The sequence below is a fragment of the Leucopleurus acutus genome (genome assembly GCF_964270905.1).
Source record: "Leucopleurus acutus genome assembly, chromosome: 8".
Lineage (NCBI taxonomy): Eukaryota > Metazoa > Chordata > Mammalia > Artiodactyla > Delphinidae > Leucopleurus > Leucopleurus acutus.
The window spans coordinates 78,271,212-78,288,044 of NC_139151.1; the positions used below are offsets into that span (position 1 = coordinate 78,271,212).

At 35.0% G+C, this 16,833-nt stretch overlaps 1 protein-coding gene across 1 annotated transcript in view; it reads left to right on the plus strand.

Annotated features, from left to right (window-relative positions):
• ANO3 (anoctamin 3) overlaps positions 1–16,833 on the plus strand; it is a gene marked incomplete at both ends in the record, with an annotated part of 414,423 nt that overhangs the window by 231,057 nt on the left and 166,533 nt on the right. Inside the window, 1 exon segment of the mRNA XM_082845360.1 lies at positions 15,734–15,852. Coding sequence (XP_082701486.1) covers positions 15,734–15,852 — 119 coding nt within the window.

Genomic DNA, 16,833 nt, shown 5'->3' on the forward strand with positions numbered 1-16,833 from the left:
GACTTGTGCTCGCACACAGGATCCTTGGTGGCAGCTGCAGCAGCATTAGTGGTTCATGCCTGTCTCTGGGGTCTGAGCTGATAGTCATGGCTCACACCCGTCTCTGAAGCTCGTTTAGGCGGTGCTCTGCCTTCTGTGGGCACACTGGGAAGGAATCCCCTCTCCTCACGCACCCCGATACAATGGTCTCTTGCTTCTTAGGCACGTCCAGACTTTTTCCTGGACTCTCTCTCAGCTAGCTGTGACACACTAGCCCCCTTCAGGCTGTCTTCACACGTCCAACCCCAGTCCTCTCCCTGGGATCTGACCTCCGAAGCCTGAGCCTTAGCTTCCGGCCCCCACCCACCATGGCAGGTGAGCAGACAAGACTCTCAGGCTGGTGAGTGCTGGTCAGCACCAATCGTTAGTGCAGAAATCTCTCCACTTTGCCCTCTGCACCCCTGCTGCTGCACTCTCCTTCATGGCTCTGAAGCTTCCCTCCCACCCACCCCCCATCTCCACCAGTGAAGGGGCTCCCTAGTGTGTAGAAACTTTAACTCCTTCACAGCTCCATCCCAGAGGTGCAGGTCCAGTCCCTATTCTTTTTTTTTTTTTTTTTTTTTTTGCAGTACGCGGACCTCTCACTCTTGTGGCCTCTCCCATTGCGGAGCACAGGCTCTGGACACGCAGGGTCAGCGGCCATGGCTCACAGGCCTAGCCGCTCCACGGCATGTGGGATCTTCCTGGACTGGGGCACGAACCCGTGTCCCCTGCATCGGCAGGCAGACTCTCAACCACTGCGCCACCAGGGAAGCCTGACTTATTTATTTTATATCTGGAAGTTTGTACCTCTTGATCCCCTTCACCTATTTTGCACCCAACCAACTTGCCTCCTCTCTGGCAACCACCAATATGTTCTCTGTATCTATGAATCTGGTTTTCTTTTGCTTAATTTGTTTGTTTTGTGTTTTACAGTCCACATATAAGTGGAATTATATAAGTGAATTATGTAGTACTTGTCTTTGTCTTATTTCACTTAGCATAATATCGATGTTTTCCATCCATGTTGCCACAATTGGCAAGATTTCATTCTTTTACTTATGGCTGAGTAATATTCCATTACACATATATACCACTTCTTTATCCATTCATCCACTGATGGACACTTAGCTTGCTTCTGTATCTGGGTTATGGTAAATAATGCTATCGTGAACATAAGGGTGCATATCACTTTGAATTAGTGTTTTTGTTATCTTTGGACAGATACCCAAAAGCAAATTGCTGGATGAGATGAGAGTTCTATTTTTAATTTTTTGAAGGGTCTCCATACCGTTTTCCACAGTGGTTGCACCAATGTACATTTCCAGCAACAGTGTACAAGGGTTCCCTTTTTTCTGCATTCTTGCCAAAACTTGCTGTTTCTTGTCTTTTTGATAATAGCCATTCTGACAGGTGTGAGGAGATACCTCATTGTGGTTTTGATTTGCATTTCCCTGATGAATAGTGACACTGAACATCTTTTCATGTGCCTATTGGCCATCTGTATGTTTTCTTTGGAAAAAATGTTTATTCATATCCTGTGCTCATTTTTTAATCAAGTTGTTTGTTTTTTTGATGTTGAGTTATATGAGGTTTTATTATTTTTTGGATATTAACCCCTTATTAGATATATGATTTACAAATATTTTCTCTCAGTCAGTAAGTGTCTGTTTCTTTTGTTGATGATTTCCTTCACTGTGCAGAAGCTTTTAAGTTTAATGTAGCCCCATTTGTTTATTTTTGCTTTTTGCTGTTGAAGTCAGATCCAAAAAAATACATTGCTAAGACTGATGTCAAAGAGCTTACTACCTATGTTTTCTTCTAAGAGTTTTATGATTTCAGGTCTTAAACATTCAAATCTTTGATCCATTTTGAGGGGTTTTTTTCTGTTCTGTTTTGTTTTTCATATATGGTATACAATGGTTCTACAATTTAATTCTTTTGTGTGTAACTGTCCAGTTTTTCCAACATCATTTATTGAAAAGACTGTCCTTTCCCCATTTGTATATGCTGTCCTCCTTTGTCATAAAATAATTAACCATATGTGCTTGGGTTAATTTCTGGGTTGTCTATTCTGTTCCATTGATTTATGTGTCTTTTTTGTACCAGTGCCATACTGTTTTGATTACCTAGCTTTATCGTATAGTTTGAAATCAGGTAGCAGGGTATCTCAGCTTTGTTCTTTCTCAAGATTGCTTTGGCTATTTGGGGTCTATTTGGAGTCTCTTGTGGTTCCATACAAATTTGAGAATCATTTGTTCTAAGTCTGTGAAAAATACTATTGGAATTTTGATAGGGATTGCATTGAATCTGTAGATTGCTTTAGGTAGTATGAACATTTTAAAATTATTAATTTTTCCAATCCATGAGCATGGAACACCTTTCCATTTATTTGTGTCTTATTCAGTTGTTTTCATTAATGTATTGTAGTTTTCAGAGTACAGGTCTTTCATCTTTTTGATTTAATTTATTCCTAGGTATTTTATTCTTTGGAGTGCAATTGTAAGTGGGATTGTTTTCTTAATTTCTCTTTCTGATAGTTCATTATTAGTGTACAGAAACACAACAGATTTTTGTATAGTGATTTTGTATCATGAAATTTTACTGAATTTATTAGTTTTAATAGTTTTTTGGTAGAGTTTTTAGAGTTTTCTATATATAATACCGTATCATCTGCAAATAATGACAGTTTTACCTCTTCCTTTCTAATTTGGATGTATTTTATTTCTTTTTCTTGCCTAATTTCTCTGGCTAGAACTCCCAATACAACTTTAAGTAAAAGTGGTGAGAGTGGGCATCCTTGTCTTGTTTTTGATTTTAAAGGAAAAGTTTTCAACTTTTCACCATTGAGATATTACCTGTGGGTTTGTAATGTACGTCCTTCATTATGTTGAGGTTCATTCTCTGTATAACCACTTTTTTGAGAGTTTTTTATCATAAATGAATATTGAATTTTGTCATATGCTTTTTCTGAATTTATTGAGATGATTATATGATTTGTATGCTTCATTTTGTTAATGTGGTTTGATTTGTGAATGTTGAACCATTCTTGCATCTTTGGAATAAATCCCAGTTGATCATGGTGTATTATCCTTTTAATGTATTGTTGAATTTTGTTTTCTAGTATTTTGTTGAGGATTTTTGCATCTATTTTCATTAGGGATATTGGTCTGTAATTTTCTTTCTTTGTGGTGTCCTCTGGTTTTGTTATCAGGGTAATGCTGTCCTTGTAAAATAAGTTTGGAAGTGTTCCTTCCTTCCTCTTTTTGGAGGAGTTTGACGAGCATAAATATTAAATCTTTGAATGTTTGGTAGAATTCACCAGTGAAGCCATCTGGAGCTATACTTTTTTGTTGTTGTTGTTCTTGGGAGAGTTTTGATTGCTGATTCAGTCTTCTTAGTAGAAATTGGCCTATTCAGATTTTTATTTCTTTATGGTTCAGTCTTGGAAAACTGTATGCTTCTATAAATTAATCCATTTCCTCCATGTTGTCCAATTTGTTGGCATAAAATGTTCATATCAGTTGCTTATGAGCCTTTGTATTTCTGTGATATCAGTTGTAACTTCTCTTTCATTTCTGTTTTTACTTATTTGAGCCCTCTCTTTTTATCTTGGTGAGTCTAGCTAAAGGTTTGCCAATTTCATCTTTTCAAGGAGCCAGCTCTTATTTTCATTGATCTTTTCTATTGTCTTTTTAGTCTCTATTTATTTGCACTCTGATTTTCTTATTTCTTTCCCTTTACTAACTTTGGGTTGTGTTTCTTTTTCTAGTTTGTTTAGTGTAAAGTTAGATTGTTTATTTGAGTTTCTTGGGTTTTTGTATGTTTCTTCAGATAGGCTTGCATTGCTATGAACTTCCCTCTTAGAAATGCTTTCACTACATTCCATAGATTTTGAATGTTCATATTCATAATGTTCATTTATGTCATATTTATGTTTTCATTTTGTCTCTAGGTATTTTTTTAATTTATCCTTTGATTTTTTTTTTTTTGATGACCCAGTTGTTTTTTAGTAGCATATTGTTTAATCTCCACATATTACTGGTTTTCTAGTTCTCTTCATGTAATTGATTTCTAGTTTCATGCTGTTGTGGTCAGAAAAGATACTTGATATGATTTCAATAATCTTAAATTTTTTGAGACTTGTTTTGTGACCTAACATGTGATATATTCTGAGAATGTTCTGTGTGTGCTTTAGAAGAATGTGTATTCTGTTGCTTTTGGATGGAATGTTTTGCATATATCAATTAAGCCCACCTAGTATAATATGTCATTTAAGGCCAATGTTTTCTTATTGATTTTCTAACCAAATGATCTATCCATTGATGCAAGAGGAGTGTTAAAATTCAATACTATTATTGTATTTTATTATTTCTCCATTTAGGTCTCTTAATATTTGCTTTATATATTTTGGTGCTACTATGTTCAGTGCTTATATATTTATAGATGTTATATCCTCTTGTTGGATTGTCCCCTTTATCATTATGTAATGCCCTTCTCTGTCTTTTATTACAGTTTTTGTTTTAAAGTCTATTTTGTCTGATATGAGTACAGCTACATAAGCTTTCTTTTTGTTTCCATTTGCATGGAATATTTTTCTTTTCAGCTCTTAACTTTCATTTTGTGTATGTCCTTCATTCTGAAGTGAGTCTCTCATAGGCAGCATATAGATGAGTCTGGTTCTTTATGCATTCAGCCATTCTATGCCTATAGATTGGAGCATTTAGTCTATTTACATTTAAAGTAATTATTGATCGTATGTACTTTTTTGCTATTTTTGTCAATTTTTTTCTGGCTGTTTTTGTAGTTCCTCTCTGTTTCTTTATTCTACTCTTTCTCTCTTCCCTTGCGGTTTGATGATTTTCTTTAGTGTTATGTTTAGATTCCTTTCTCCTTTTCTTTTGTGTATCTACTATAAGTAGATACATAGCAGTCTAAGTTGCTGGCAACTTAAATTTGAACATGTTCCAAAGTTCTACATTTTTACGCCCCCAACCTTGTTTTTTATGTCACATTTTATATCTTTTCATTTTATGAATTTTTAACTAATTTTTATACTTTTAGTTAATTTTACTACTTTTGTCTTTAACTTTCTTACTAGATTTATAAGTGATTAATTCACTACCTTTTCTATATATTTACCTTTGCCAGTGAGATTTTTACTTTTATGTTTCCTCCAAGGGAAGAAATCTCATTTAGCACCTAGTTTCAGGCTGATTGAAAACCATGCCCTCAGGCAGCATTTTTTAATGTATGCAAATACATACAGTTTCTATGGGGCCGCAATCCTAAACCTTACTGGTCTTTAGACCAGGAGATCTGAGGGTGGCCTTAGGGGACAGTTACAAATATCAGGGCTCCAGGTAAGTGTATAAGCTATTATCAAGTTGTAGTGATGCAAAGGGGTTGCACAATGTTGCTGTCTCCCTGCTTATCTCCCTGCTTCCCTGGAAGTACCTCCACAGCCTCTAGGTGTGTGGGAAAACTTAAGCCTGTCACTCAGGCTGAAGCTCCAGCATAAATAAATAGGCTTTTTCGCAGGAAGATGGGGGTGGTTTCAGTCTGCTCTCTGTGCCGTGCCCTGAGGGTGGTTGCCTGCCAAGAATTGTCTCTGATTGTTACAGTCCAGTGGAGACCAGGTTGGCCACCAGGGTCACCTGATCAATAAATACCACCAGAGCGCCTGCTGGCTTTTCTGAGGCAACTAGAGTGTAGGAAGCCAGGCACTCTTGCAGGCTTTAGGAAGAGAGAAAATGCCTTGACTGTGCCTGCTTGCAGGCTTCAGTGATACAGTGGGAGAATGCCTTGTAGAGCTTTGGAATATGTTCAAATTTAAGTTGCTATCAACTTAAAATAGACTGTTATGTGCATAGGATGTTATATGTGAGCCTCTTGGTAACCACAAAGCAAAAACTTACAGTAGATACAGAAAAGAAAAGGAGAAAGGAATCTAAACATAACACTAAAGACAATCATCAAACCACATGATGCTGTGACTGCTCTTGTTCCCTGGTCCCAGACAGCAAGTGTCACAACTGCCTGAGCTTTTTGGTTTCAGCAAGGCAGTGAGACAGTGCAGTGACTGCTTGTCCCACCTGTCTTAGCAAGGCAGCAGGAGGCTTTGACTTGCCTGCCTGTGCTAGCAGGGCAGGTAGAGAGTACAAAAATGGTGTCCACCAACACCTCTGGGGAGAGATTTCAACTATCTCCTGCCCTTCCAGCAGATGCTTTAAGATTAGCAAGTGAATCTCCTTCACATACAGTCTAGGCCCTTTTTAAACTGCTGCTGTTGTGAGGGATCCTGGGGTGAATGAGACCACATGCAAGCCCTTTAAAAGGTGAATCTCAGTTCCCTGTGGCCCTTTGGGCCCCTTGAATGTATTCCTGTTTGTTTCCTAGCTAGGTATTTTGGGGGCTTGTCTTTCTGGTGCAGATACGAAGGGCTGGGGTGCCTCGTGCAGGGCACAAATCCCTTGTTCCTCTGAGAAAAGTGCTGAGCTGGGGAGATCCCTCCCTGTTGTTTGTCACTGCGCTGGGAGTGAAATTTTGGCAAGACTGTCAAATATGTTCTCTCCTACCTGTCTTGATGTCTTTTATCTTGTGTCTTGGAGGAGCAGTTCATCTAGTTTTCAGGTCTTTCTCAGAAGAAAATGACACATACGTAACTGTAGATTTGATGTGTACCCAGGAAGAGGTGAGTCCTGGTTCTCTTATGCTGCCATCTTGGACTTAATTTTATTTTAATCTTCAACCTCAACTACTTTGGCAGTCCTAAAACACGTTATCATTAGTAATGAATGGGAAGGTTACATAGTGGCAAATAAGTGGAGACCAACTAATAAGATCACCCACACATATTTAAAATTGTTCAAGAGTTACATCATCCACTTCCAGAGCCTTAAGCAGTTATAATACAATGTAACAGCATAATGAAATGAAATAGCATTATAATAAAGAAGAATGGTTGAGCTGGAATAATTTGGCTATTAAAATTATACTCCCAGAGATGACTCTAAAGTTTATGTTGCAATCTTAGTATCCTGCTGTATTGATCACCTCCAGTTTTGAGCTGGTGCTGGTTTGCAAACAAAATTTAGAAGACTTTATGGATTCCCACTTGACTCAACAAAAGTTTTTATTATAAATAATGTTATTGGTGATTATAAAAGAGATATTTAGATTAAATTTTAAATTGTTCATTGGCATACTCAAGGTAAGTACCTTGTTTCCTACCCACTTAGGCTTAAAAGGGAAGATAAGCCTTTTTTGGTTGCTCCAAATTACATAATTTGTTTTGTGGATTCTAAACATTAGAATTATGAATTTAAAGAAAGACCAAAGGAAGGGAATATATATTTCTTCAATACCTTATGTGTACAAGTCACATAGATTATTCCATTTAATCCTTGGAACGAGAAGATTTATTATCCCAAATTTTCATATTAAGAAACTGACCCACTGTCACTCAGCTAATAATTGGCATAACCAGAATTTTAACTTGGGTTTCATGGAACCAATATTATTTCTCTTTCCATTACATTAGGCTCCTTGTTTCAAGATACTAAATGATTTTCTTAAGCTTTGAGAATCTTGGTTTCTTGGTTGTTTTTTTTGTTTGTTTGTTTAATATAATGGTTTTATTGAGATACAATTCACCTTAACCATACAATTCACCCACTCAAAGGAGTGGGTGAAAATTCAGTGGTTTTTAGCATATTCTCAAAGGTATGCACCCATCACTACAGTCAATTTAGATCATTCCTGTCACCTCAAAAAGAAATCCCCCACCTATTAGCAGTCAACTGTTATTGCAAGCCCAATGCCCCAAGCTGTAGGTAATAACAATTAACTTTCTATCTCTATAGATTATTCTGAAAAGTTCATAAAAAAATGGAATCATACAATATTTGAACCTCTGTGACTGGCTTTTTTCACTTGGCATAATGTTTCCAGGGTTCATCCATGTTTTTGCATTAATCAGTACTTCAGTCCTTTCTATTGCTGAATAATATTCCATGGTATGGATAAACTGTATTTTATTTATTTGTTCATCAGATGATGGACATTTTGATTTTAGTTTCCACTTTCTGGCTATTATGAATAATGCTTCTACAAGCATTTGTGTACAATTTTTTTGTGAAATTATGTTTTCATTTCTCTTGAGTGTTATACCTATATCATATGGTAACTCTATGTTAAAAGTTTTGAAGAAGTGCCAGACTGTTTTCCACAGCAGCTGCACCATTTTTCATTCCCACCAACAGTGTATGAAGGTTCAATTTCTCAACGTTCTCACCAACACTTGTTATGGTCTTTCTTTTTGATTATACCCATCCTAGTGAGTTTGAAGTGGTCTCATTGTGGGTTTGATTTGCATTTCCCTGAGAGCTAGTAATGTTGAGCATCTTTTCGTGTGTTTGGTTATTTTTGTTTATTTGTTTTGTTTTTTTTGCCACTTGTATATGTTTTTCAGAGAAATGTCTATCCAGATCTTTTGCCCATTCTTAAACTGGGTTGTTTGTCTATTATTGTGTTGTAAGAGTTATATATACATATACAAGTCCCTTATCAGATATATGATTTGCAAACTTTTTCTCATATTCTGTAGGTTGTCTCTCTTTCTTGATGATATTCTTTAAAGTACACATTTTTAATTTTGATGAAATACAATTTATTTTTTAAAGGGTGTATGTCTTCCTACTGGAGAGCAACAATAGTTCCATTTTTCATAATCAAAATTATCTGTTTTCTACTGTACCAGGAAGTTGTTAGATGTTTTTGTTTTTTGAAAGGTCTGTTTTTCTTAATTATCAAACTTCCTGGATTTTAAAGACACTATCAGTTGTGAAAAACATCATCAAATTAATAAGCATTTTTAGGAAAAATGGGTTGCTCCTATGTTAAATAATACATGGAATGTTGACCCCATCCTGATTTCAGAAATGCTAAAATGTGGGGGAAAAGCATCTTAGGATAATGAAATATGATATATATTTGGTATTGTAATTTAGTGTTATTGTTGAAATTATGCAGTTTGTTTGAAATTTAATTTTTTTTTTTTTTTTTTTTTTGCGGTACGTGGGCCTCTCACCGTTGTGGCCTCTCCCGTTGTGGAGCGCAGGCTCCGGACGCGCAGGCCCAGCGGCCATGGCTCACGGGCCCAGCCGCGCGGCATGTGGGATCCTCCTGGACCGGGGCACGAACCCGCGTCCCCTGCATCGGCAGGCGGACTCCCAACCACTGCGCCACCAGGGAAGCCCGAAATTTAATTTATTTTTACCACATAGGGCAAATTTCATACAAATAAGGTCTGTGTCCTTGATCAGAACCAAAACACACTGGTAGGTTTTGTTTATATTTCAGGTAATCCTTCTAATGGAAGAAGGATTAGCTCTATTAATCAAAATGCAGTGTGGTCCTCTTCACTGTCACTCTCAGATCTTAATACCAACTGCAATTTTTTTAAACTTCTACTATTTATAATACACATAAAATTCTGGCAAGAATAATAGAAAAAGTTCTAGGGGGAGGGGAAAACTACTATTCCTCTGCCAAAATAAGAGAATGTTTCACATTCTTTTCATACTGTAGTTTTCACTCTTTGTCCTTAAGTTTACATAGTTTTACAAAGTTGCACTCGGAAGGGGAAGCATATTTGAAATAAAATATATCAAAATAGAAGAAAAGTAGCTTTTTAACTTAATAATATACATTAAGCATTTCTATATGTTGTCAGTCTGTAAAATTAGCAATTTAACAGATGGAAAATAGTCCCACATATGAGTGTACCATCTATTCATCAGTTTATTCAACAGACACTAAGTGCTTACAAAATGCTAAACAATGAGCTAAATAATGGGTATGTAGCAGTGAACAAAACAGTCACCTCACCAATGGCACTTACAGTGCGAAGAGATAGATAACCATCAGCGCTCTCTCTCTCTATTTTTTTCTTTGTCTCTCATATAGGTACAAGCACAAATATATGCATGTAGAACATGTATATGTTCATTTGTATATATATATATACATACATATGCAATTATGTATGTGTGTACATATAGCATAAACTTATACATATGTGTATATATAGCATAAACTTATACATATGTTATATAGCTATGTTATAACAATGTCAGTTGCTGATATATATGTACATATGTAGCACATATGTTTTGCATATGTGCGTATTATTTTATATCAGGTGCTGATAAAAGTAATAAAGCCTTATGAGAAGACAGAGAACTATAGAAGTTTCTATTTTAGAAACAGTGGTCAAGGAGAGATTCTCTGATGTGACATGAGCAGAACTCTGACTGGAAAAGGGATTGAGCATTCTTGACAGAGAGAGGAGCAAGTGCAAAGGCCCTGTGGTGAGAGTATACTTAACATCAAGGAACCCAGTGCAGCTGGATTGGAGGAAGTGAGGGTAGGGTTGTAGGACAGGGATGAGATGTGGTAGTAAGGAGACAGATGATGCATACACGGTGTGTCATATTATGGACTATGACTTTTACTTAGAGCTACAAAATTATTGGAAGGTTTTGAGTAAAGGTTAACGTGATTTAACTTAGGTTTTAAAAGGGCTACTCTGCCTGCCATGTAATAGGGGCAAAAGATAGGAACAGATCAGTTAGGAAGACTCTTATAGACTTCTACTCGAGATAGTGATGGCTTGGATTAAGAAACTGTTATCAAGTATTGACAAATGATCCATTTCTAGATATAATTTGAAGATAGTTCAGGTAAGATTTACTGAGCATTTAAATCCATTTAGTTATTCAACAAATATATATTGAATGGCAACTAAGTGCCCTTAGTTGTTCTAGATGTTAGGGATGAAGCAGTAAACAAAAAGACAACAAAAGTGAACAAAGTGAAAACCCAGCACCCAAATACCTTGCTGAAGGAAACAGATAATAAATGAAGATAAGTAAGTGAAAACATACAGCATGTTAGGTAGTGATATATGCTAAAGAGTAAAGCAAAGCAGAAAAATGATGCTTTGTGCTAAGTCAACAGAATTTACTTAAGGATCAGACATGGGGATAAGAGAAAATGAGGAGTCAGGATTTTGGCCTATGTAACTGGAAGAATTGAGTTGCTGTTTATTAAGGTGGCAGTGGTCTCTGTAGTATAGTATCCATAGGCTTGGTGAACATGCTTGTGAACATAGGTTTTCTTTCTTTTAGATTATAACTTTAGGATTACTCTCCAGTCATTCTGTTTAAAACATATTGACACATTTTGTTCCAAAGGTTTTACTAACTTATGTTGGTATAGAAAATAAATGATGATACCAGTTTCCCTAGCATCTTTCCAGCAATGGGTATTTTAAACAAAAACAAAAGATACAAAAGAATATTTATGTACTAGCATAAAAGAGTACCATTTTTATTTAAATTATTGGTCACAGAGAATATTAAACCACATAAAAATAAATGTTTTTACTAAATTTGTCTCACTTTTTATTACTTGTCTGTTGATAGTCTTTATCATTATCTATTGGGATATTAATATTTATGTATACATCATTGTCAACTTCAGGAAGCTAGAGAGCTATGTCTATAATCTAGAAATTTCACCCATTTTTCATTCAACAAGTATACTGCATTTTTTAATAACCCACTTTTTTTTTCATTTGTAAATATTTTGTTGCCTCAAAGTTTCCAAAACCATCATCTGTCCAATACTACAAGAAGCAATGTTACATAGTAGCTGGGGATGTAAGGTTTAGAGCCAGATTTCCTGGACTCTAATTCTGCCATACACTAAATGTGATATCCTAGGTAACTACCTAAATTTCCTCATGCTAATGGAGGCTGGTAACAATACCTTTAAAGGATTTAGTAAAATATTATGTGAAAAATGGCACCCTTCCCATTGCTCAAGCCAAAAACGTTAGGATTATTGTTGAAGTCTCTCTTTCATACACCATGACCAATAGAATTCTGTTAGTTTTCCCTTAAAAATATATTCTCAATCTGATCATTTCTCAGTCTTGCTACTACCCTGATGCAAACCACATCCTCTCTCCCTGATTGTTGCAGTAGCTCCTGACTAGTCTCTTTGCCTTTGCCATTGGCCCCTTCAACCTATCTTCATCTCAGCAATCAGAGTAATTTTGTTAAAATCTAAGAGAGATGATGTCATCCTCTGCTCAAATTCATCCAGTGGCACTCTGTTTAACTCAGGATGAAAACCAAAATCTTTCTAATGGCCCCAATCCTGATGTGCTCCCACTTCCTCCATTACCACTCTACAGGATATTCTGCCACCCTCACCCTTGCTCACTCCTCACTGCCACACTGATCTCCTTGTCTGTGAACAGACAAGGAAAGCATGCTCCCACCTCAGGGCCTTTGCATTTGTTGTACCCTTTGCCTGTGATGATATTACCAATTGGCATTTTTGCTCCAATTTTACCTCAGGGAAGCCATTCTTAAAGAATTTTATTTAAAATTGCAAATTTCTGCCCTTCCCATACTCTGTATCTCCCTGCCCTTTATATTTCTTTATTGACGGCATGACCTTCTAATATGTAAGTGGTATATTTGTTCTTTCCTTAATTTCATCACTGTCGACTTCATGAAGGTAAAGATTTTTGTTCATTATGGTTCCTACTGTATCCTCAACCTGGAATAGTCCCTGGTACACTGCACGGCAGAACTCAATATATTAATTTAATGAATGAAGGATACCTGATACATTAAGTAATTATTAGCTATCCATGTTAAAAAACATTAGCTGTAAGTAATACTGTGTCTAAAGTTAGTGTGAGAAAAAAATCAAGTATTTTAAAAAAGAACACAAACAACTTTAAGAACTTTCTATATTCATGAATAATACATACTAAGTCACTAAGGATAGAGATTTCTAGTTTCTAAGCTGAGGAACATTGTATGAACATTGTGAAAGACAGTGGTACCATTTACATTATGAGGACAGGAGTTTGCAATCTTCTTAGTAGTTAAAAAAAAAAAAAGAAAGCTATTGTTATATAACAGAAGAATCCTTTTGTGTAATGTCAAGGAAAATGACAATAAGAAAGATAAACATATCTACATTCCTAACAATAAAAGGGAATTTAAAATTATATCATTTAGGATCAAGATTTTCCAAAATAAGTACATTTTTTCCTTCTTCTTTTAATTAACTCATCTACTAATGATCAAGCTGTACTGGACTCTGTAGTAAATTAAAAAAACAAATAATTAAGAGAACATGGCCCTAGGAGAATTTTTTCTAAATTCAGAAAAATAAAAGGAGCCATTAAAAGAAAAAATGCAAGGAAGGAAAAGACGAAGAGAGAGGACAAGGGAGGAAGAGAGGGAAAAGAAAAGAAAAGAGGGGGAAAAAGGGGGAAAATATGATGCAGTTTGGAAGAGAAAAATGAGCAGTTCTAGTTGGGGCCTTGGGCCAAGAAGGAACAGAAGAAGATTTGAAAAGTTTTTGTGAAATTTGTGGCATTTGGCACGGCTTTTAAAACTGAGCTTTCCTCCAGCAAGATGATGATGTAGGTATGTTCTTATTCCAGGAATGTCTGTGTCATAAGAATTAAAGACAAAGAAAAGAAAGAAAGTCAAACTAAATGATATTTTAAAACCTCTGCATAAAAATTAAATTGTGAGTGGAATAAGATTTAAATGAGTGAAAAACTTCTATAAATTTTATTTACTGTGTTCCATGGGAAATGAAATGCATTAATTAACATAAATGGAATTTTATCTTTTATAAACATTAAATTAGTAATCAAATAACTTTTAGAGTTTGAGGACTCTGAGAACTTCTTCAAAAATCTCTGGTTTACAGATGAAGAAATAGATTCTCAGGGAAAGGAAATTACTTGATTAGGACATGGCAGATTTAGGATGAGAAATGATGGTCTTGTGACCCACAGGCCAGTGCACACTCCTCAATAGCATATGCCGTTTACCTATTGCTGTTTACACTTTTTACTTTCTCCATCTAGACCATTCTTCCTCCACTTTACCTGTGTGACTTACTGCCTCACCTCATCGGGTCTTTGCTCAAATGTTACTACAATCCTCTGTACTAAAATAACATCTGTTCTCTCCACCTTGTACACCTGCATCTTTCCTCCTTACTGTATTTTTCTCCAATGCACTGACCACAAAGCATACCGAATATTTTATGTATTTTTTGTTGTTGCTTATTGTTTTTTCTTCTCTTACTTGAATCTTCCATGAAGGCAGGGTTCTGTTTCCTGCTATATGTCCTAAAAGAATATCTGGCATATCATAGGTGTTTAATAAATAATTGTTAAATAAATGTAATTTACCTAAATCTAGGGAAACATTATAGTATTGATATATTCACAAACATCAGCTTCAGAGTCAATCTGGATGTTTTTGATGCACCCCCTACTGGTTTAGTGATTTTGCCATGCTACTTAATTTCCATATGCCTTAGTTTATTTATTATTAAGCGTAGGTAAAAATCGTACACACTTCATAGAGTTGTTATAGGATTAAAGGAAATTATATGTGTAAAGTTTTGGGCTCTTAATATGTGCTCAGCAAATGTTAACCATCAATCAGTGATAGCTATTATTAATAGCTGTAGGTATAACTCAAATGCCTAGAGCATTTTAACATAATTGGTAATTAATTACATCCTAAGATGTACTGTGATCTGTTCATTCTTAGTTCATACGACTGCTAATAACCTGATACTGCTAGCTGTGCATCACATTCCATATGTTATAGCAGATTTTAAGCATTACTAATAAAAGAAACTAATGCATGTAGTGTAAACAAAATTATTTTATTTTGTTACAATGCTAAGTCACACAACTGAACTCTTGAAAACACTATATATAGTTGTCTGTGTCAAAATTCGTTGTTGATAAGTATCAACACATTGAATAAAATAATTCCAAAACATTTTAATTTATTTGAAAAGACTAAATATTTAAGAATCTTTTTGAATTTGAAGAGATACTTGTATCACCTGGAACACAAATCCCAACCACCATGGATATTTCCTATTTTATACTCTTTTACATTGATTATAGCTTGCTCATTATTCATATAAGTTCTTACATGTGATTTATGTTTGTGGTTTACTCCTTCTGATTATTCCAGTGGTAATTGCCATATTTCAATATTCTTCCTCCTTTTTTGATGTTGTGGTTTCATTTCAATCTCCTAATATTTTTTAAATCTTTCTTGTAAAGTTTGTTAGCTTTTCTTCTATGATTTCTCAGACTTCTTACTCTCTTCAAATTCACATTTATAAAACTGCAAATTTTAAAAAAATAAATGACCAAAATCAATAGTTTTTTTAATTAAGCAAATAAATGCTTAAAATTTGCTTTAAAAACAAATTTCTATTGAATTTGAATTCTGTTCTATTGAATTCTTGCAAATATCTTGATCTTCAAGTTCAAAAGAAATGATGTGTCCAATGGTGTTTGCATGACTCTAATTTTGTTTTCAAAAAGTTTAAGTACATTATATAACAGAGATGCATTTAATTTTTTTGCAAGTTACTGGAGTGTTGACATTAATCCAATAACAGGCAAGATTCCATGTTACTACCATTTTTTGCTTATTTATTAGATGCATGGGTCATATGAAAATTATACCTGGTTACCTTGGGAAAACATGAAAAAACAGAGCTTAGTATATTTAAAGAGAAAGAAAAGGAAGAAGGATAAAAATGGATGTAATTTTTTCTTTCTCTTTTCTAGCCCTAGGAAAAGATAAGGATTACACGGATGAATCAGAACATGCTAATTATGACCGATCTCGCCTCATTAAAGACTTTGTCCCCCAAAATAATTCTGAACCCAAGCCCAGATTGCCTAAGGTAATGCAAACTAAACAATCAGTAAGTCATTTGAAGACTCTAACTTCTCAATCCATTCAGTTCTTTTCAATTTTAATCGATATTGTGCTGGAGAGAATAAGAGGCCACACAGGTTAATATATATCTTAATGACTTAAAATTGAAAAGTTATGTGTAGACATCGTATTCATTTATACTATCAAACAGAATTATACATTCTGAAACATGAAATTATTCAGTAATATTTTCTTTAGAGGCTTATTCCTTCATGTTTCTTGTTTTTTGAAAGGCACCATGTTTTAATGAGAACATGGATTTTAGTAACAAGTAGACCAAGATTTGAATTACAGTTCCAGTACTTATAGTTGTGGTAACTTGGCAGGTTAATTAAGCTCATTTAGCCTTGTTTTCATCATCTGTAGAATTAGAATCATGTGGTCTACTTGACAAACTTTTTTGTTTTTCTTTCAGTTTTATTGAGATATAATTGACACAGCACTTTATAAGTTTAAGGTGTACAGTATAATTTTTTTACTTACATACATCATGAAATGATTACCAGAATAAGTTCAGTGAACATCCATTTTCTCATATAGATGCAAAATCAAACAAAGAGAAATATATATATTTTTTTCTTGTAGTAAGAACTCTTAGAATTTACTCTCTTAACAGCTTTCATATACGGCATTCAGCAGCGTTCATCACAGTTACCATGTTTTATCCTTACATCCCTAGTACTTAATTATCTTATAACTGGAAGTTTTTACCTTGTAACTACCTTCATCCAATTCCCCCTCACCCACTCCCCACCTCTATTAACTATAAATCTGATCTCTTTTTCTATGAGATTCTTTGTTTTTAAAGTATGACTGACCTACAACATGATGTTGGTTTCTATTACACAACAGTGATTTGGTATTTTTATACGTTTCAAAATGATCACCATGATAAGTCTAGTTATGATATGTCACCTTATAAAGATATTACATACTTATTGACTAT